The following is a 20,869-nucleotide window of genomic DNA, read 5'->3' as shown; positions in this document are numbered from 1 at the left end:
CTTCTACAAAATGAGGCTAATGGCACCCACCCCCAAGAGTTGTTAGGGTTCAAGTTAAAGCCCTGGGTGTGTGTGCCGCTGTCCTCACTATTGCTACTGAGGGCCTGATCCCTGCCCTCAGGACAGAATGCGGAGGTGCCTGGGCCTCCCACCCCTCTCCCTAGAGGCCAGCCTTCCTGTTCCTCCCTGCACCCAGAGAACATGGTGTAACCAGCTGTTGTTGGGGGGCTGGGGTGTCCTCCCCTCCAGACTCCAGGCACAACAGCTAGGAAGAGCAGAGTGAACAGCTGTGGTCATCAGGTAACAAGGTTCAAGACCAACAAGTAGGGCAGATGAGGTGGGAAGGAGGGGTGGGATGTGGCGGGGTCACCAGTAAACAGTTTACACAACAAAGGGGAAGGCCTTGGGCGAGAGAGGAGAGGCAGCGGGAGCCCAGCCAGGTGGCCAGGGCACAAGTGAGGCCCCTCCTGGCCTAGGGAGCTCAGGGAGTCCAAAGGCAGCTGAGGGGCAGGGCCAAAGCCCAGTCCTGAGCCTCACCCCAAAACCACCTGGGCCCTCCCGGCACTTGCTGCCCCCCACAGCGGGCAGGCCCAGCCTCAATAATGGGGGATGGGAGCCGCCTCTCCACCCTTGGCCCCCCTGGGCTGGAAGGGGAGGGGGAGGGGAGCAACTGGGACTCCAGGCCCCTCTGAGGAGCTGGAGGGGACTCAAAAATCAGAACAAAAAAGGCCAAAAGGTTTTTACTCTGTGAGCCCTGGGGAGGGCCGGGCAGAGTGCAAGGTGTCCACAGGAGGGGATAAGCAGGGGTGGGGAGGCCTGTAGTCTTGCTTCCCTGCTGGGAAGGAGTGAGGGGAGGTGAAGGCCGGGTGCCCTCTCCACACCTGCCCCTCTGGAGTTCATACTGGAGTTCTTGGCAGGCGCGAAATCGCATGGCCTGCCCGAAGCCTGGGTTAGGGCAGCCGCTTGGCAGAGGGAGGAGGTCGGTAGGCTGACGGCAGCTGATCTGAGCTCTTCCCTGGCCCTGTGTCTTTCCCGGCAGGAAGCTGGCACGGCAGGGAGGACTTGGAGAGGGACAGCCATCTGCCTGCCAGAGCTGTGCCCCAGATTCTTCAGCTTCCAGGTCAGGGGTCACGAGACAGGGGGCACTGGGTTAGGCTCAAAGCTCATCCGGGGGGCTGTGTGTGAGGGGGGATGCCTTCTGGATGCCCTCATCCTCGTCGGGGCTGGGGTCTTCTTCAAGGCCACCTAGCTCCTTCCTCTGTTTGCTGCTGCTGCCCGAGGCCTTGACCTTACCGCTCTTCTTTTTAGACTTCTTCCCTCCCAGGGCGGCTGTGTCCCCCTTCTTGCCGGACCACTGCTCTGCGAGGCAACCTGGGTGAAGAGAGACACCCTCAACAGACTGGTTTGCTGGGTGAGGAGCACTGACTGGGCGGCCCCCGGAAGTGGTGTCAGGTCCCCTCCTCCTGCCTCTCTGGGGCCTCCAGGCCCCTCTGGGGGCATCTGAGTTACCGCCATGTTATTCTGCACCTGGTTTCAGTACTTCTTACTCCACGCTGTCCCATCAAGCTCCTTGAGGGTATGGTGCTTTCTAGGTCTTATCTCTTCTCTGTCCCCTCCCTACCCACCTCCCCTGAGGGGGGGCAAGCAGTAAAGCTGAGGGCCCACCCACCCTGCCCTCTCCCTCCCTCAGACTCACTGGTGTCCTTGCCCTTCAGCACGTGGTTGGCACAGAGGAACTGAGTCAGGTCTTCCTCCTGGTGGTTCCTGTACCAGTCCTCGATCACCTCCTCAAACTCTTCCACCAACACGTCGCACTATGAATCAGAATACATTGCGTTGGCAAAGCCCCAGCACTGACTCGCTCCCGGGGGAGCTCAGCTGAGCCTCACAACCCACTGCAGGGCAGGCAGGTGGCTGTGATTCTCCTGAGGAAACTGAAGGCAGAGAGGTGAGATGACTTGATCAAAGCCTCCCAGCTCTTGGTGGCCTTCCTCAGCCCCAGACCTAGTCCCCACCCACCCCTGTGGGGTACGGTAGCCTCTGAGGGCCAAAAGGCCCATACCTGCTTCTTAAGGTCAGCCACCTCTGCAGAGGTCTCATTCCACAGCTCATAAGGGATATCCATCACCACCTTGACCCCTTTGTGGACCAGGTTGTGCAGTGTCTCAAAGGTCTCAGACATGCCCTGGAAGAGGCAAGCAGGCATGAGAAGCGGAGCTTTCCCCACCTCCCACCCTCCTCTCCGGGTGGTGCTGGAGGCCCAAGGACCCAGCTCTGAGAAGCCAGGACTCTCAAGGCTTCTCACACTGGACCTCACTTTCCTCTCCCCTCTTTCAGGCCTACTCCACAACCCCTACACACCTACACACCACACACACACACACAATCACACACAACCTATCCTGCCTCCCCACACCTCCCCCTTTCAAAAGGGGCTGCTGTGTGGGCGCCTGGGTGGCTCAGTAGGTTAAGTGTCCGACTCTTGACTTTGACCCAGGTCATGAACTCACAGTTGTGGGATCAAGCCCCGCGTCGGGCTCTGTGCTGAGCATGGAGCCTGCTTAAGAGTCTCTCCCTCTTGCTCTGCCCCTCACTCTCTCTTCCCCTCTCCCTATTAAAATCATCATCATAATAATTTAAAGAAACAAACAAAAATCCCCAAAAGGGCTGCTGTTGCCTTCTGGCCCTTTGAATAGATACTCCTTTCCCAGGAATTAAGTGTGCCTTGGCTCTAGACCCGCTCACTGCTCTAGTTCTTCCTAGGGCTTGTGCCTTTCCTGGGTTGGAAGTGGGCACGAGTGAGGCAGGGAGGACCCAGTTCTGTAAAAATATTTCTGCCAGCTACCTAGGTCCTCTCCCTGGAGACTACACCTACACATCATCTATTTCCTCTATCTTTCCAGAGGTAATGCATGCAAATACAAGCAAATATACATACAAATCCATCCTGCCCTCCTCACCCCCATTTTTTACACAAGCAGTAGTATATAGCAGACACACTCTTCTGCACCTGGCCTTATTAACAGACTTTGGAGATAATTTTAATTCACGCCACAAAGAGCTACCTCATTCTTTGTTTTGTCCACTGAATGGCCACATCAATTTATTTAACCACTGGTGAATGGTTAGGTTGTTTCTAATTTTATTGCTACGGAAAATAATCTTAAACTTTTTTTTTTTTTTAGGTTTATTTATTTAGGGGCACCTGGGTGGCTCAGTCAGTTAAACGTCCGACTTTGGCTCGGGTCATGATCTCGTGGTTCATGGGTTCGAGCTCCACGTCAGGCTCTGTGCTGACAGCTCGTAGCCTGAAGCCTGCTTCGGATTCTGTGTCTCCCTCTCCCTCTGCCCCTCCCCTGCTCATGCTCTGTCTCTCTCAAAAGTAAATACAAACATTAAAAGAAATTTAAGTTTATTTATTTATTTTGAGAGAGAGAAAGCACAAGTAGGGGAGGGGCAGAGAGAAAGGGAGAGAGAGAATCCCAAGCAGGCTCCACGATGTCAGTGTGGAGCCCAACGCAGGGCTCGAGCTCATTAACTGTGAGATCCTGACCTGAGCCAAAGTCAGATGCTTAACCAACTGAGCCCCCAGGGGCCCCATAAACATTTTTATATTAAAGCAAAACATGGTTTTATTACTGAGTAGAATACAAAATTCATACAAATTTAAAAAATTTAAGACTTCTGTTGCTTAAGACTATCTCTCTAGGTTTCCCAGGGGTTTCTCACTAACCGACTTCACTGGAAGGGTAGGTGGGTGGAGAAATGTGGGAGGCAAGTCTCTTACCATGTGCCAGGCACTGAAGACAGAAACAAAGAACTATGGGCCTTGTTTTTGTTTTTGTTTTTTTAATTTTTTAACGTTTATTTACTTTTGAGACAGAGAGAGACAGAGCATGAATGGGGGGAGGGTCAGAGAGAGAGGGAGACACAGAATCCGAAGCAGGCTCCAGGCTCTGAGCTGTCAGTACAGAGCCCGATGTGGGGCTCGAACTCGTGAACCACGAGATCATGACCTGAGCCGAAGTCAGACACTTAACCGACTGAGCCACCCAGGTGCCCCTGGGCCTTGTTGTAAGAAACTCCTTGTTCAGGGACAGAGCCATTCACACATACAGTAAGTGCACTGAATGTTACACAGGCACCCTGACAGCGGTCCAGGTGCGTGCCCAGCGGGCCCAGGGGAATGAGGTAATAACCCCACCCCCACCCTGCCATGTCTTCTGACATCTCTAAAGCCCACAGGTCTGTACTCCCTGAGCTCTCACTGAGCAAGTGATCAGGCCTCCACAGGGATTGCCACCCTGCATTTCAGTCTGAGGCTGAGACAGGGCCCTGATGGGCAGGCCCAGGCCATGAAGAATGTGCCTATCGCCACTGAAAAGCCAGGCCACTCAGAAGGGGAGAAATGCACACCGTGGTCGATGAAGAATGGGAAGAGGCCAAGGAGGGAAGCTCCCCAAGCATGATCTCCAAATCACACCCACACCAGCAGACCACTTAGACACCTCCAGGCCTGGCCCAGTGGGGATGAAGGACAAGCACAAATCCAACCTTGGCAAATCGGTTGCTGCCGGTCCTCTCCTTGTGCAGGCTATAGTCCAGGAGCCTCTTGCAAATGGTCTCAGTGACTTCGATTAACCGTAAGTCCCTGCAGAGACAGCAGCACGAGAGGGGCTGAACTCCTCTCCTAGCCCCAGTGGGTTAGTGGTCCGTCCCTCCAGCCCTGCTACCCCAACACCTGCACATCTCACCAAAGGGAAGTCAGAGCTGGAAGGAAGATAGGTCATCTGGTCTGGGGGCTCTGAAATGCTGGAACACAGACCAGAGAGACAAAATTGTAACAGCTCTATGGGAAGGCATTTTTTATAAAGCTAGATGATTCAGTATTTAGATGGTTTTATAAAGCAAAATGTATTAAGTTTTGATGTTAAAATATTTCTTTTTTTCTGTTTTAAGATTTATTTTTAACTCATCTCTACACTCAACGTGGGGCTTGAATTTATAAGCCTGAGATCAAGGGTCACACACTCCACTGAATGAGCCAGCCAGGTGCTCCAACACATTTCATTTTGAAAGGACCATCATGGCTGATGAAAGTTTTTTTGGGGGGTTATTTTTACTTTTAATATTTATTCCTGGCAAAATTAAAGATTGGTAACCCTGTATTACCAATTTTTTTTTTTTTTTTTAAATTTGCACTGGTCCATGAAATCCAAGAGTCTGGGAATGAGATAAGGCCCAACAGTCTTGCTTTTACAGATGAGAAGTCCAAAGCTCAGTGGAATGAAGGGACTTACGAAGACCACACAAATAGTTGGGGGCAAAACCAGTGGGCAAACTTAGGTGTTGGTCAGAGCCGCCTCCCTTTGGTGGGTCTGCCTAGCTGGAAGGGAGAAGGGAACTCCAAACCTCTAAAGCCGTTACGAACAAAGCAGGCCAGGCTGGTGGGTACCCTCTTTCACTTACGACTTGGTGTATTTGACTCCGGAAGCCTTCCGATCCAGGATGCCATAGCCTGTGTCGATCACCTCCTTGGTCTTGCCAGTTTCCTCAAAAGCTGATTTCAGCTCCACCGCAACGTATTTACACACTAGGGGAGGGAGACACAGCCCAGCCTACTGAGTGCACATGAGTCTGATAGAAGCCAGCTCCCAGCAAACCACACCAACGTGGATGCCTCTCCCAGACAGGGTCAACACCCCAGGCAGGGAAGGAGTTAGTCCCAGACCACCCCATGGAGGTCACCGGGGGAAACTTGGCTCCAAGATTCACTGCCCCATGTCCAGTCCTGGCTGACTCCATTTCTCCCAGCTCCTTCCTGCCCCCCACTCCCACCGCCCTCTGTAATCATTTTACTTTAAAATTTTCAAACATATAAAAACGCTGAATGAGTACAATGAATAGTGTATATAGTTTCAACAGTTAGTGATCTGCTACATTCTCTCTCCAATATGTAACATAATATGATAATATATTAATATATATCAACAATATATACATTGTTTCTGCTAAACCATTAAAAAATTGTTTTTAATGTTTATTTCTTTTTCAGAGACAGAGCACAAGCAAGGGAGGAGCAGAAAGAGACGGAGACCCAGAATCTGAAGCAGGCTCCAGGTTCTGAGCTGTCAGCACAGAGCCTGATGCAGGGTTCAAACTCACGAACCAGGAGACTATGACCTGAGTTGAAGTCAGATGCTTAAATGACTGAGCCACCAAGTCGCCCCTTTGCTAAACCATTAAAAAAAAAAAAATTTTTTTTAACGTTTATTTATTATTGAGAGACAGAGAGAGCATGAGCAGGGGAGGGGCAGAGAGAGGAGGAGATACAGAACCCAAAGCAGGCTCCAGGCTCCGAGCAGTCAGCACAGAGCCCGATGCGGGGCTCGAACTCACAAACTGCGAGATTATGACCTGAGCCAAAGTCGGGCACTCAACCAACTGAGCCACCCAGGCGCCCCTGCTAAACCATTTTAAAAGTAAGTTGCAGGGACACCTGGGTGGTTCAGTCGGTTAGGGGTCCGACTTCAGGTCAGGTCATGTTCTCACGGTTTGTGTTTCGAGCCCCACGTCGGGCTCTGTGCTGACAGCTCGGAGCCCGGAGCTTGCTTCCAGTTCTGTCTCTCTCTCTCTGGCCCTCCCCTGCTCACGCTCTCACTCTCTCAAAAATAAAATAAACATTAAAAAAAAGATATAAAATAAAATAAAAAGTTGCAGATATCATGACCTTTCACCCCTAAAAATGTCCTCATGCATCTCTGGAGAATAAGGACGTTCTTCTACCCAACCATACAACCATACTGATACTCGGAAAACTAACAATTCTAATACCACCTAACAGTCCACATTCAAATTTCCCCAATTGCCCCAAATTTCCCTGTCTTGTATGCCTCTTTTATTACTTGATTTCATATGTTGTTCCACTACCAGCTCTCTGTTCCTACCAAGGTAATTTGTTCCATCCCTTCCAGATGCCTTATTTCTACTGTTTCTGTACATTCACCTTTTTGTTTCCTCTTACTTTTCTTCAGTTTTTAAGCAACTCCTAGGTGTCAGGCACTGCCTGGGGATTCACAGATGAAAACAAGGTTCCAGATCCAGTCTAATGGAGTAGAAAGAAGTGTAAACAGATAATTACTACTGCATAAGGAGTACTACCACCAAAAGTGTGACCTGTCTGAGGCCCTGGGAGAGCACTTAATGCCCTCTAGGGGCTTTTCTGCCCATTCTCCCAGCTTCATTTTAAAAGCCTCCTCCTACTGGGAAGTTCTTCTGGACCAATCCCACCTGCTCCTGATTTTATCTGGGCCTCTGCAGGATCCAGGACCCATGCTCTCACTGAGGGCCTTTGGCCATTTTGTGTCTCCCCAGTTAGACCATAAGGGTACCCAAAGTGAGTTACCATGTATTGGATTTTTTTCTGTATTCCTCTAGTCAAGGACTGTGTGTGTGTTGGATACTTAATAAATATTGCTGACAGACTGTGTTTGTGGTCGAGCAGCTTCTGATGCCTCTGAATGAATATGATCTATAGGCTAAACACCATCAGAGTGACTGTAACACTGACAACAGTACCTCCCCTGAAGGCTTGCTTGGTAAAATTTTATAACTTACACATTAATAGATGCCTTGGAGAATCTGGAACACATGAAAATTCCAAAATATAGGCTGGGATCTCAGAGTCTGCAATGAATCGAGGTGGCTCACCTCCCAGGCTCTCTATCCAGGACACCTGTCCCCCTCCCCTCTCTGTTCTGTATTCTGTGTGAGCTCATCGCTTTTCTGGCTCTTTTGCTCCTTTCTCCCACGCCCTCAACGTTTAGGATTCCAGGCCCTGGGGACCTGGAACCTCCTTTCTCTCTTGTGCCCATCAACCACAACCTTGCTTCCCAACTCTTCCAAATCTTACCTCTTCAAGACCCCCTCTGGGGATCCCACCCAGAATCAGACTTGGAGGAGGCTCATGGCACAGGCCCCAGACTCTCCTGGACACCCATCTACTCTTTTTCCAGGCAGGCTCTCCTTCCTCTGTGCCAAGGCCTATTCCACTGAGGCTACTGAGCCAGGAGGCAGGCTTTGTGGGCCAGACACAATCAGCATTTAACAAAAAAGGTGCAACAATGATAAATAAAAGCAAATACACTATTAAGAGGAGCCTAAGAGTTTGCCAAGCCATCCTGTGACTGAAAATCCATTTTTTTTCAAGTTTTATGTATTTATTTTGAGTGAGAGAGGGCACCCATGTGCGCTCAAGACTGTGCAAGGGGGGAGGGGCAGAGAGAGAGAGGGGGAGAGAGAGAATCCAAAGCAGGCTCCACGCTGCCAGCACACAGCCCAATGTGGGGGCTCAAACTCACAAACTGTGAGATCATGACCTGAGCCACAATCAAGAGTCAGATGCTTAACAGACTCAGCCACCCAGGTGCCCCTGAAAATGCCTTTTAATCTTTATCCATTACCTACAAAATGGGGTTGGACTAGAATGATCTCTTAAAATCTTTGCCAGGTCTCTGCTTCTGAGTCTGTGAATGCCTCCTAATGGAAAGAAATGTGAGCTTCTTAGACTATGAGGATAATCAGAGACACAGTGGAGGCTAAGAATGAAAACAAAGAGAGGAAATGAACTCCGCAAAAGATTTCTCGAGAAAGAGTGAAAGGAAAGCATTGCAACCCTCTGCCTATTTATGGGGCTGAGGGACAAGGTACAGGCTAGCATCCATACTGGGAGCCCTACTGGTGAAGTCAGGTCGTGTCTGAAGCATCTTATCTTTCATCTCGAAAATGAAAGGATTATGTGTCCCAAACCACCTACCCCACCCCCACTTCCCAGGACTTAGGGAACATCTGGCCTGCTGTACGCTTTAATTGGGATGAAATGGATTTATAGCCAACTTGCTGAGGGGTTTGGGTTACAGAGATGGGAAGAAAGGAGTGGCTGCGAAGGTCTGGGGAGAAAACAGAGATGGGGAGAGGAAGAATGGCCCTTCATAGTCCCAGATCACTGGCTTGGGTGCTGGTGCTCTTTCTCTCTCTGAAGTTCCACACCTCCACTCCTATATCTTTGGGATTCGTTTTCTCCTTATTCCTAAAATCCTCCTCCCTCACCAAATTCCCCCCAGGCTCTACTCTTGTCCCAAAGTGGCCCTGTATTCTTCTCCCCTTAGGCCTCAGACCCTTCTCCTTCCTCCACCCACACCCACAGTCCCTGTTTATTCCTATTTATTCCAAAAATATTCACTGGGTGCGTACCAGGCGTTGTGTGAATAAATATCTGAGAAAAGATCCTGTCCTCAAGGAGCTCACAGCTAGTGGGGGAGTCCATCAATTGCACAGATTAGGTTGTGGTGAGGGCCAAAAGGGGAAAGGGTTTTCTCAGGCTCTTCTTCCCCTAAGAACAGTCATACATACTTTCTCAGTTCCTCAAACTTGTCTGTCCTTTGCTTCTTAGCCTATAGGCCTCTGCAGCTGTGGCTTCCTAAGACATTCTCTCTTTTCACTTCTCCTCACCCAGCTAAGTCCTAATTATTGTTTGGGCTTCCTGTACGAAGCCTTTCCTGGCTCTCCTCTACACACAGCCTTTCCCCCATCCCTAGGCTAGATTAGATGCTTCTCACTCGGCAAAGCCTGTTATCTATCATGGCATCTACCACCCTGAATTATAACTGGTTCTTTTGTACCGATTTGATCGCTCCAGGTGCACCGAGACCTGATCCCTTGCCCGCCCCTGTGTCCTCAGCATCCAGCACAGAGCCAGGCACACAGTAGCTTCAACGAATGAAGAGACTCTAGCTCAGGAGGCCAGGATCTTGCATCCCCCTCACCCCCTTCTCTGCACGCCCCGCCCCTCTGGCAGGATACTCCCCGCCGGCCCCGCCCCCTCACCTTCGCATTTGCTGGGGAGTCGAACCCAGTCGGTCTCCTCGGCTTGCACCTGGCTCGGGCCCAGCTCCGGGGCCGGCAGTGGCAGTAGCAGCAGCAGCAACAGTAGCAGGGAGAGAAGCAGAAGACAGCGGGGTCCGGGCCGGGGCGCAGGCTCAGGGAACGGCTCCATGGCCCAGCCGGACCCGACCCCAGCGGACCGGGCTGCGCTTCCTCCGGCTGCGCGCGCTGGGCCGCTTCCCGGAGCCGCTTCCGGGACTGCACACGTGCCTCGGCGTAACCAGGGCAACAGGGAGCCCCCGGCCCGCTCCCTCCTCTGGCTGCCTCGGCCCGCCCTCAGAGCCGACGAAGGCCCGCGGACTACGCAGCCAATGGGCTTTCCGGGGCTTGCACCCCAGCGAATGGGAGGGCGATCTTTTTTCGGCCTCGACCAATGAGGAAACAGATGGTGTCCTCAGTGTCCTATGGCAGCATCTTACCCCACCCACTAACGGTGGCTCTGGAGCGGCTGGAGGACTAGCACGCCCAGAGGGGAAGCTGTGGGCTAGGCCTGAAAGGGGCGAGGTTGGGCTCGTCGGTCCTGCAAGAGGTGCAGAAGGCCGTCTCGACGGCCTTCGCCGCCGCCTCCTCACGCGTCACTTCCCTCCTGGGGTTGTAATGCAGCAAACCCTTAAGTGAGCACCTGTTTTAAATTTTATTATTATTATAGTTGTTGTTATTGTAATTGCTAATCACTGGTAGGCTGTGTAGGTGAGACCATGGCGACTCAGTCCCCAGCCATCAAGCAGCTTTTTTAATGCCCAGTAATCCCAGTTTTGTCCCCCGAGAGCTAGAACAAATTACCTCCTCTCCAAGCCTTTCTTTTCTTTCTTTCTTTCTTTCTTTCTTTCTTTCTTTCTTTCTTTCTTTCTTTCTTTCTTTCTTTCTTTCCTTCCTTCCTTCCTTCCTTCCTTCCTTCCTTCCTTCCTTCTTTCTTTCTTTTCTTTCTTTCTCTTTCTTTCCCTCCCTCCCTTCCTTTCTTTCTCTTGCCTCTTGCTTTTTTTCCTTCCTTCCCTCTCCCCCTTTTTTCTTTTTTCTTTCTTTTTTCTCTTTTTTCCCCTTCCTTCCTGCCTTCCCTCCCTCCCTCCTTTTCTTTCTTCCTTTGTTTTAATTTGTAAAGTAATCCCTACACCCAGCGTGGGGCTCGAACTCACAATCGCAAATTCAAGAGTTGGGTGCTCCATGGACTGAGCCAGCCAGGCACCCTGAGCCTCAGTTTCTAACTTTATGATGACAAAGGATGCTCCTAGCTGCTGTTAAAGACTTGCCTGTAGCTGGCAACCTCAAATAGGTTTGTGGAATTAAAGCTTATTAACAGATTGTAAAAAATTCACACTTTTTTTTTTTATTAGTATGTAACCTTAGTTCTCTTTTCTACCCTATTATTTATTTCTTGGATTCTGAGCTCCTACAAAGCAGGGACTTGGCTAATGAACAATTGTATTTCCCTTCTGCCTCCCCAGCAACGAGAGGGTACCCCACACAAGGAGATACTCAGTGGGTTCCCATCTCCTCATCAAGAGGAGGACTTTCTGGGTCTTTGGGGCTGCTTCAGACTGCCCCTGAGCTCAGTGTCCTATGGACACACACACATACCAAGGCTGCTTTTCTGGGAAGTTGTCTGCAAATTACACTTTTGTCTGCAAGGCTCTGTTCCCCAGTGCCCTATTTTTCCTTCCTAGATATTGGATATTTATATTATTTTATGAAGTCTTAGGACTGATGCTCAGCCTTTTGACTTATTTCCTGATCTTAGCTTCTTGCTCAAAACAATTGTGCAAGTGACAAGGCACTTTAGATACGAAGGGGCTGTGGTATGTATAATTCTATAGCACACAGGATCAGGACACCCTTCTGCAATGCTGCATCTTCTGTAGGCTTCTTAAGACTTGGGGAGAGGGGCGCCTGGGTGGCGCAGTCGGTTAAGCGTCCGACTTCAGCCAGGTCACGATCTCGCGGTCCGTGAGTTCGAGCCCCGCGTCAGGCTCTGGGCTGATGGCTCGGAGCCTGGAGCCTGCTTCCGATTCTGTGTCTCCCTCTCTCTCTGCCCCTCCCCCGTTCATGCTCTGTCTCTCTCTGTCCCAAAAATAAATAAAAACGTTGAAAAAAAAAATTTAAAAAAAAAAAAAAAAAAAAAGACTTGGGGAGACTCAGAGCCTGGCCAAGTCCAGTGATTTACCTAGGCCCAGGAACCCTCCTGGGAAATAATGTTAAGCCAGCCACAGTAGCAACTGAGCCCGGGGCAGGGCAGGATTGGGGGATTGGAACACGATGAGGAGGGGCATTGAAGCTAAGGGAAGCTCTGATTACAAAATGAACAAAAGGACGTCTGAAGGACATTTACTGAGGCACAAATCAGTTTGGCAGGAGCTCAGGGCTGGAAATGGACAGTGGCCGGAGAAAGTCTGAGGTTATGGCCAGACATGCCCTTGCCCCAACCCAGCCTAGCTTAGACTTCTTCTCAGTCCGTGTGTTGGGGAAGGAGCAAGCCATGTAGGGATGGTGGACGGATTTGTCCCCAGAAGTTGTGGGATACCCCTCCTTGAAGAATCCAAAAAGAGGCTGGAGTATCTCCTTACAGGCTGGTGAGAGATGAGCTGTGCAGCAGATAGTGAGGGTTTTCATGGAACAGTAGCTGAGAGGGCACAGAGGCTCAGGAAAGATGGAAAGGTCACCACACACCATGTGTGTGGTGGTGGGGGGTGATGTTAGAGCATTTGCTAATACCACCTTGGGGGAAGAAAGACAAAGGTAGCACCACTTGTCCAGCAGACTGTCCTGTGCTGCCTAGGGGACACCTGGATTCACATGAAAGCACCCAGAGATTCCTGCGGGTGATTACTGGAGAGGAACCCCTGGAAAGACTGGATTTCCTGCCAGTGCTGGAGAAACAGAGGCCAGACACTCTACTGTGGGGGCCTCATATACTATCAGTGTAAGAACACTCTTTAGGAAACAAGAAGACTCTTTAGTGCCTGGCTCAGGGTTGATGCTCAATGAATATTTGTTAAATGAATAATGACCCTTAACTGATTAATAAGGTGTAAGTTTGTAATTAATATCCATGCTCTTGGCATTGTATATGATCCTGTTACCCTGGGATCCTGGCCCTGTTCATTTCTGTCAAGTCTGTACAAAACTTCACATCAGGCCCAGCACCCCACCTTCCTGGCTTCCTGGGCTCCTCGTCCTGACCTCTTGCAAAGGCTGGGTCAGGATGGGGAGACAGAGAGGGAGCCTCACCCCATGCCTGCCTGCGGAGAAGGAGACAGAGGTAGGACAGCATCTTCCCCAAACCCTGGCATCACTCTACAGTTCCCAGAGTCTTACCCTCAGGAAGCCCTCTTCCTCAAGGGAGCCCTCCCAGATTTCTGCTTCTTAAAAATCTGCCAAATCCCCTCCTCCCAGGGCAGACGTGAATTAAAATATGTTTCATTTGTTTGTGTCATTTAAGTTCCCCTTTAATTGTTCTCAGTTCTCTGCACCTCAAGGGTCCCTGTACCTGTGGATCCCCCGCCCTCAAGCGGCTCCCGGTCTGATGGGAGAGATACAGCCTTCTCCCTCAGAAGGCCCTCAATCCGAGGCGGGAGACAAACCCCAGCGCCGGAAATTTCCATCTGCAATAGGAGGCAGGTCACACACAAAGATTGCAAGGCTTGAGGCAGGAATTCAGGGTGACTCACGAGCACCAGGCCCAGGCTCGGTGGGTAGGGAGCGTCCCCTCCTCCCACACCGGGCTCCTGGACTCCCAGCCGAGAAGGCGGGGCTGCAGCGACAGGGTGAGCCCCGGGCCTGCCGTACCCCCAGCACTGCGGCGAATCCAGGTGGCTGGAGCTGAAGGCTCTGCTGCGGGCGGAGGCTGCGGGAGACGGCGGGGCTCCAGGGGGCCCCTGGGGGGCGAGGGGAGCCCGGGGTCCCCCAGCGTGGAGGGCAGGGCACGGAGGCGGCTGCAGGTCAGGAGCACGTCAAACAGCAGCAGCTTGAAAAGCAGCAGTCGCAGCGCCCCCAGCCGCAGCGCCTGGCCCCGCGTCCCTGCAGGAGAGAGAAAAGCAGTTAGGGACCTGGAGGCCAGCGTCAGCCCCACTCGCAGGAGGGCGTTCTCTGGGGAAGAGGGGCCTTGTCCTCTGCCCTTGCCGTTCCTCCTCCCCGCCGTTCCCCAAAGCCAGGGCAAGTCCTCCCTGGTGTCTGACCTGAGCTCTAACTGGTAATAATAACGCACACCTTCCCAGCCTTCATTTTATCTTATTCCCCCCAAACCAGGGGGATGTAGGCCAGGCAGCAATTAGCGTCTGATGCAGAGGCAAATAACCAGCTCCAAATGCTCTATGTGGTGAGGAAGTAGAACCTGACTCATGACTCTCTCTGCCTGTTGGGTGGTGGGACTGTCTATCACCCAGTCTCCCAAGGCTCTGACGCTGACACCATCCATCTGGGCTGCCCAAGGAGAGCTTTAAGGAGCCTCCCGTTAACTCTCACCTACACCTTCCAACTGGTGTCCAGGGAGTACTCTGGGGTCAGAGGACCCACTCGCATTTACCCACGGGTAGACTCAAGCCCAGGCTTGCCAGTGCCCCAACCCAGCAAGGCAGCCTCTTCAGGGAACACCACCAACCCCCCGCCCCAGCAGAGTGGAACCATCAGGCCAGACCCTAACAGAGCCCAAGATCCCCAGTACTCACCCCTGAGAGGCTCCCAGAGGCAGGTTCTGGCTGAGGAAGTCTCTCCTGCCAGTCAAGGAGAAGAGAATGAGTCTTTGGGGATGGGCTCTGCCCTCCACCCAAGCACTATGCTCCCAGCCTGGCACAGGGCAGCCATTCACGGCATGTTGGACAAATGAACCAGCAGTAGGAACCTGGGGCCCATTTGCTACGACTCCTCTCAGGGGCCCAGATCTCTCTCACTCCCCACGGTCGACTGTTCTGTGCCCAGGGGAGGCTGAGGTGCCTCAGCACTTTCAGACAAGAAATTGATTTTCTTAGCACCCTTCTTTGAAAGGCGGGACCTTTAGTCCACATTCCCGTTTGGAAGATGACAAAACTGCCATAATCCAAAAAGAGGAAGTAAGTCATCTAGTAAAAATAATAGCTGGCTTTGGACATATCACTTAGCTTCTCTGTGCCTGTAATATTGGGAAAATAATATGACCTAGTTTATAAATGTAAAGTGTTTGTAACAGTGCCTGTTGCAGGGTAAACAATAAGTAGATGAAAACATTTTGTTATTTAATTATTGCTTGGTCCTTATAGGTAGGGCGTCATATATAGGGCAATACAGATATTAACCCTAGGTAATAGAAGGGAGGAGGTACTACCTCTTGGAAGTCATGCATCAGAGCCTGGATTTGAAGGAGATATTTGAAGCCTGGATATTTGAAGGAGTTGCAAGTCCAGGACTCAGGGCCCTGAGGTCACCCTGCTCTGATCCTACCCATCGTCACCTCATTCAGATGGTTGGCATGTGGACACCCTCCATGCCCCCATGGCCCAGAGCCTGCCCTGTCTCCCACCATATCCTGTTTCCAGGGTGTGTAGGGGAGCGGCAGGGAGCATCCACAGGGGCCCAGACGCCGTCCCTACCTGACAGCTGGAGGGGCCGTGTGCTCTGGCTGTGGTCGCCGGCCCCGGGCCCAGTGTGGCAAACCAAGTTTTCCCAGGCTGCCAGCTCCTCAGAGGGGAGGGAGAGCTGGGCCAAGCTAGTCCAGGTGCCGTCAGCCTCTGGGGAAGGGCCGTAGGTGAAGGCGTCCAGCGAGCTGCCATTGCCAGCTGAGAACCAGATGGGGCTCTCAAGGCCAGGGGGTGCAACATCGAGGACCAGGCAGACCACCAGCGTCTGCTGCTTCCCATTCACCAGCAGCGTGATTGGTGGGGCCAGAGACGGGAAGGGTGTGCCGCCCACACCTGTAAGAGAGCATGCACCTGTGGGGGGCTTGATCTGTCTGTGCCCTCCCAGGCCAGCACCTCAGAATAGACTTCTGTCCTTCCATCTGGGTTTGCTTCCACCATCCATCTATCTTTCCACCCACTCATCCATCCCTCTCTTCTTGCATCTACCCATCGATTCATCCATGTTTTCCCCATCATCCGTCTTTCCTATACCTCTTCTACCGTCCATCTGTAGATCTGTCCACGCATCCATGCATCCAGGTATCCATCCTTCCCTCACCCATCATATCCATCATATCCCTCACCCAATATCTGGCATACTCTGTGCCAGGAACTGGGGATAAAACACTGGTGAAGACGTTGTCCCTGCCCTCAAGGAACCTTTCCTATGGGAAAGATAGCAGGTGCATAAACACATTCTTATAATACCTTGTTGTGCCAGCCTCAGGAGAGTGGTTACCGCTGGGGAGGAAGGGAAGGAAATAAGATCTGGAATGAGATCAAAGAGGGCTCCGAATGTATCTGTAACTTTTTGTTTCTTTTATCTGATTCAAATATGGCAAAATTTTAACTATTTGTTAATCTCAGTGGAATATGCAGAGGTGTTTGTTGCCCTATTCTCTGTTCTTTTCTGTAGGTCTGTAGTATTAAAAATATTTTTAATGTTTATTTATTTTTGAGAGAGAGAGACAGACAGGCAGCATGAGCAGGGGAAGGGTGGAGAGAGAGGGAGACACAGAATCCTAACCAGGCTCCAGGCTCTGAGCTGTCAGCACAGAGCCCGATGCGGGGCTCGAACTCACAAACCATGAGATCATGACCTTAAGCTGAAGTTGGACACTTAACTGACTGAGCCACCCTGGCGCTACAGTCTGTTGTATTTTTTAGAAAGATTTTATTTTTAAGTAATCTCTACATACAACGTGGGGTGGGACTCAAACTCACAACCCTGAGACCAAGAGTCGCATGCTCTACCAACGCAGCCAGCCAGGTGCCCCTATAATATTTTTTAAAGAGCTTTGTTCAGACATAATTTATGTATTATACAATTCACCTATTTCAAGTGTATGTATTATTTCATAGTTAAAAAATCAAAAATAGGGGTGCCTGGGTGGCTCAGTTGGTTTAAGCATCCAACTCTTGATTTTGGCTCAGGTCATGATCCCAAGGTCATAGGATTGAGCCCCGAGTCGGACTCCACACAGACTATGGAGTCTGCTTAAGATACTCTCTCTCTCTCTCTCTCTCTCTCTCTCTCTCTCTCTCTATCTTTCCCTCTGCCCCTCCCCCACTTGCTCGTGCAAGGTTTTTTTTTTTTTTCTCTCAAAAAAAAAAAAAGAGTCACATGGGTACTGCAAACATCTGTCCTATATTTTCTGGGATAGTCTTGATTTTCTACAATCTTATACTTTTCAGTGAAGGTGACAATATATATAATGACCAAAATGTTATTGTTGAATAGTTGGATATCTTTTCATATAAATAAAATCTCAAACGTTAAAACCCACAAATTTACCCCATGAGTTAAATGCAGCCAAGCTAAAGAAATTCCCCAGGGCACAGGAAAAGACACCAGAGAATCTTGTGGGGAGGTCAGAGTAGGGGGTGCTCAGGGAAGGCTTCTTGAAGGTCAAAGAACTGATCTGGAAGCATGTGGAAGGTAAGTAGCCTACTCAGGATTGGAACTCAGGTCTCTTTGACTCCTGCTCCCATAGACCTGCCCCACTTGGAAGGGTGACTAAGATTTTGCTACATGGCACAGTGGATCAAGCCTGGGACATGGCCTCAGACAGAGTTGGTTTGACTCTTGGCTGGTCCACTTAATTTACTGAGTCTTGAATGCTGCACCAATATAATAAGCTTAAAAACACCAGCCCAGTAAAATTGTTGTGAAGAATAAAGGTCATGAATGTCAAACACCTTGGCAGAAAAGTATTAGTATTATTTTATCAATACTAATATTAATAAGGCATGGCAAACAAAAGGAACAGAGAAAGCCGAAAGTGAGCTCCTGAGCCTGTCCAGTTGTACAGATAGAGACACTCCCCAGGTTGAGTTTAGCATGTGCCTCCTCCATGAAGCTGCCCGGGATTGCTCCTCCTCAGCCTGGCTGCTTCCTTCCCAGACCTTTTGCCATGGGCTCTCCCTGCTTCACATGGATATGGTTAATCTCCCTAGCAAGAGACAGCTTATGAAAATACTAGAAGCCAGCTTTAGATCAAGAAGATGCGGGGGCACCTGGGTGGCTTGGTTGGGTAAGTGTCTGACCCTTGATTTCAGCTCAGGTCATAATCTCACGGTTCCTGAGATTGAGCCCAGCATCAGGCTCCTTGCTGATGTTGTGGAGCCTGTTTGGGATTGTCTCTGTCTTCCTCTCTCTGCCCCTCCCCTGCCTGCTAGCGCATGCTCTCTCTCAAAGTAAATAAATAAAACTTTTTAAAAAATTAAAAAAAAAAAAGATGCCCTGACTCAGAGATCAAGGCCTTTCCCCACCACATAACATGTAAACATGCACATACTTCTAGATGAAGCTGGGATTCTACCCCCTAAGTTTGTTTGTTTGTTTGTTTGTTTAGAGAGGAGGGGCAGAGAGAGAGGGAGAGAGAGAATCCCAAGCAGGCTCTGCACTGTCAACATGGAGCCTGACTCAGGTCTCCAATGCATGAACCGTGAGATCATGATCTGAGCCAAAATCAAGAGTTGGACGCTTAACCAAATGAGCCTCCCAGGCGCCCCAGAATTCTCTCCTCTAAACAGAAGTCCTTTGGCTCCATTCTTGATCTTTGAGGAACTGAGGGTAATACCCTTGGGAAGTCACTGGGGCCTTGGGACCTCTCCTGAGAACTCACGAAGAAGGGGGAGCAGGGATGAACCTGAGGCATTCTGAGTCCTTTTGGTATAGGGTACTGTTGAGGGCAGGAGTCCAGGACAGGAAGGACAGGAGAGGATCTCACAATGCCGCCCATGTCCCAGCCCTGGCTACCCCATCCCCACCCTCCCTGGATGCCCATCCAGCTTGTTCTTATTATCTACCTCCAAGAAGTGACTGCCCTACTACCAACACTGTGGACTCCAGGGAACAGGAGTTGGAGCCCCAGAGAGAGGTAGCTGGAAGGTGAATACTGTGGGGAAGGGAGTGGTGGGCTTATGGTGAGACCCTTCCCAGGGACCCCACATAGGTCTGTCCTGCCTCCCCACATCCGACCCACACCCAAGGAGGTCAGGAGCTAGGGAGTGGGCTTGGGCAAACTAATGGGGCCCAGAGAGGGATGCAGGGAGGGGGCTCACCTATGGGCAGGGCTGGACACCCGAGGGCCAGGAGAAGCGGCAGCCAAGTCCTGGCCATGGCCCACCTGAGAAGAGGCAGGACTCAGCTGCAGACTGTGGGCTGCGGGAGGAGGTGCCCGCAAGACTGCCTCCCAGGCCACAGGCCCAGCTGCACCTCAGCTGCTCCACCACGGAGCCGTTTCCCCAGTGAGGGCCCCTCCCACCGCCACCCTGGCCCCCAAACCCAATCCCCTCTCAGGCGCCAGGGAACTCAAGGTGCCTCTCCCACAGCCTACTCCCTCCCATCTGAAGAGCACCTCACGGTCTGCAAAGTCTTTTCCCACTCACTGGCCCTGCCATCTACAGGATGCAGAGCACCAGGCTGTATTCAAGGCCTTGCATTCAACACTTCATTCTGTCCAGCCAACCACTATAAGTTCCATTTCACAGGTAAGGCAGCTGAGGCTCAGAGAGGTTGAGTGACCTGCTCAAGGTCACACAGCTGGCAGGTGGCAGAGCCGGGGCTTGGACGGTTTCCTGATGGCTGACCTCACTGTAGCCAAAAAGCCCAATACACTTATTTCAGTGTTGTTACAACATCCCACCCCGCCACGTTTAAAAATAGAATTTAGTTTTTAGAACAGTTTCAGATTCACAATGATATTGAGGGGAAATTTCAGAGATTTCATGAATATTCCCTGCCTGTTACATCTACTACCTTAAAAAAAAATTTTTTTTTTTTAATGTTTGAGAGAGAGAGAGAGAGAGAGAGTGCAAGTGGGGGAGGTACAGAGAGAGAGGAAGACCCAGAACCCCAAGCAGGCCTCAGGGTCCAAGCTGTCAGCACACAGCCAGACGCAGGGCTCAAACTCACAGACCGTGAGATCATGACCTGAGCCATAGTCGGCTGTCCAACCGACTGAGCCACCCAGGCACCACTCATCGAATCTAAGAATAAACTCTTTAGGGGCACCTGGGTGGCTCAGTCTGTTAAGCATCCAACTTCTGCTCAGATCATGACCTCAGGGTTCATGGGTTCTGGTCCCATGTCAGTCTCTGTGCTGACAGCTCAGAGCCTGGAGCCTGCTTCAGATTCTGTCTCTCTCTCTGCCCCTCCCCAACTTGTGCTCTGTCTCTCTCTCAACAATAAATAAACATTAAAAAAGAAGAAGAAACTCTTTTGGAGCACCTGACTGGCCCAGTCAGTAGAGCAGTGACTCTTCATCTCCTTGATCTCCGGGCTGTAAATTCAAGCCCAGGTTGGGTGTAGAGATTATTTAAAATGAAATCTTAAAAAAACAAACAAAACAAAAAACCCTCTTCATAAATGTCATTTTCAGTGACTCTACTAAATTTTAGCTATAGCTGTCATTTTGACCCTGAAACTTCACATCTAGGTATATACCCTAATGAAATAATGAGTCAGTCATTATAAGACAAAGATTTATGCACAAAAATTTTCTTTGAAGTAGTAGTATATGTAAAAAGCAAGAGAAATTGGAAACAGTGTAATTGTTCAACGCTAGGGGAAGGGCCAAATGAATTAATGTTTGGTGTACCTGCATTAGTGAATATTATGCAGCAGCTTTTTTTTTTTTTTTTTTAAGTTTTATTTTTTATTTATTTTTGAGGGAGAGCATGCACGCACAAGAGAGACGGGGGAGAAGGGGCAGAGAGATGGGGGAGGGGCAGAGTGCCAGAGGGAGAGAATCCAAGCAAGGTCCACACAGGAACCCAACTCGAGGCTGGATCTCATGAACTGTGAGATCATGACCTGAGCGGAAGTCAGAGGCTTAACT

The 20,869-nt window shown here is 50.6% G+C and overlaps 2 protein-coding genes across 6 annotated transcripts; both read right to left on the bottom strand.

Moving 5' to 3' along the window:
• Nucleotides 1-725: 725 nt before the first annotated feature.
• On the bottom strand, nucleotides 726-10,224 carry CNPY3 (canopy FGF signaling regulator 3). Of its 4 annotated transcripts, none has more exons than XM_058733990.1 (7): nucleotides 9,886-10,211; nucleotides 5,470-5,593; nucleotides 4,755-4,812; nucleotides 4,555-4,677; nucleotides 2,063-2,185; nucleotides 1,697-1,814; nucleotides 726-1,371 (listed from the first exon to the last, which is right to left on the bottom strand). In XM_058733990.1, exons 1-7 carry the CDS (start codon nucleotides 10,052-10,054, stop codon nucleotides 1,157-1,159), a joined length of 930 nt encoding a protein of 309 aa, XP_058589973.1. In that variant the 5' UTR covers nucleotides 10,055-10,211; the 3' UTR covers nucleotides 726-1,156. The 4 variants fall into 4 exon arrangements, 3 of the variants coding, with proteins under 3 accessions (XP_058589973.1, XP_058589976.1, XP_058589975.1); XM_058733993.1 differs by lacking the exon at nucleotides 9,886-10,211 and adding an exon at nucleotides 7,007-7,014; XM_058733992.1 differs by lacking the exon at nucleotides 4,755-4,812 and having other exon boundaries at nucleotides 4,555-4,651; nucleotides 9,886-10,207.
• Nucleotides 10,225-13,356: 3,132 nt separating this feature from the next.
• PTCRA (pre T cell antigen receptor alpha) lies at nucleotides 13,357-19,258 on the bottom strand. 2 transcript variants are annotated; one of them, XM_058733995.1, is made up of 5 exons: nucleotides 19,092-19,256; nucleotides 16,233-16,292; nucleotides 15,498-15,818; nucleotides 14,601-14,645; nucleotides 13,357-13,953 (listed from the first exon to the last, which is right to left on the bottom strand). In XM_058733995.1, the coding sequence occupies exons 1-5, from the start codon at nucleotides 19,147-19,149 to the stop codon at nucleotides 13,601-13,603; spliced, it is 837 nt and encodes a 278-aa protein (XP_058589978.1). In that variant the 5' UTR covers nucleotides 19,150-19,256; the 3' UTR covers nucleotides 13,357-13,600. The 2 variants fall into 2 exon arrangements, with proteins under 2 accessions (XP_058589978.1, XP_058589979.1); XM_058733996.1 differs by lacking the exon at nucleotides 16,233-16,292 and having other exon boundaries at nucleotides 19,092-19,258.
• Nucleotides 19,259-20,869: the final 1,611 nt, after the last annotated feature.

This window comes from Neofelis nebulosa, chromosome 6 (assembly GCF_028018385.1).
Source record: "Neofelis nebulosa isolate mNeoNeb1 chromosome 6, mNeoNeb1.pri, whole genome shotgun sequence".
Taxonomy (NCBI): Eukaryota; Metazoa; Chordata; class Mammalia; order Carnivora; family Felidae; genus Neofelis; species Neofelis nebulosa.
The sequence above is the reverse complement of the archived record's forward strand: the minus strand, read 5'-3'. Positions and strand labels throughout refer to the sequence as shown.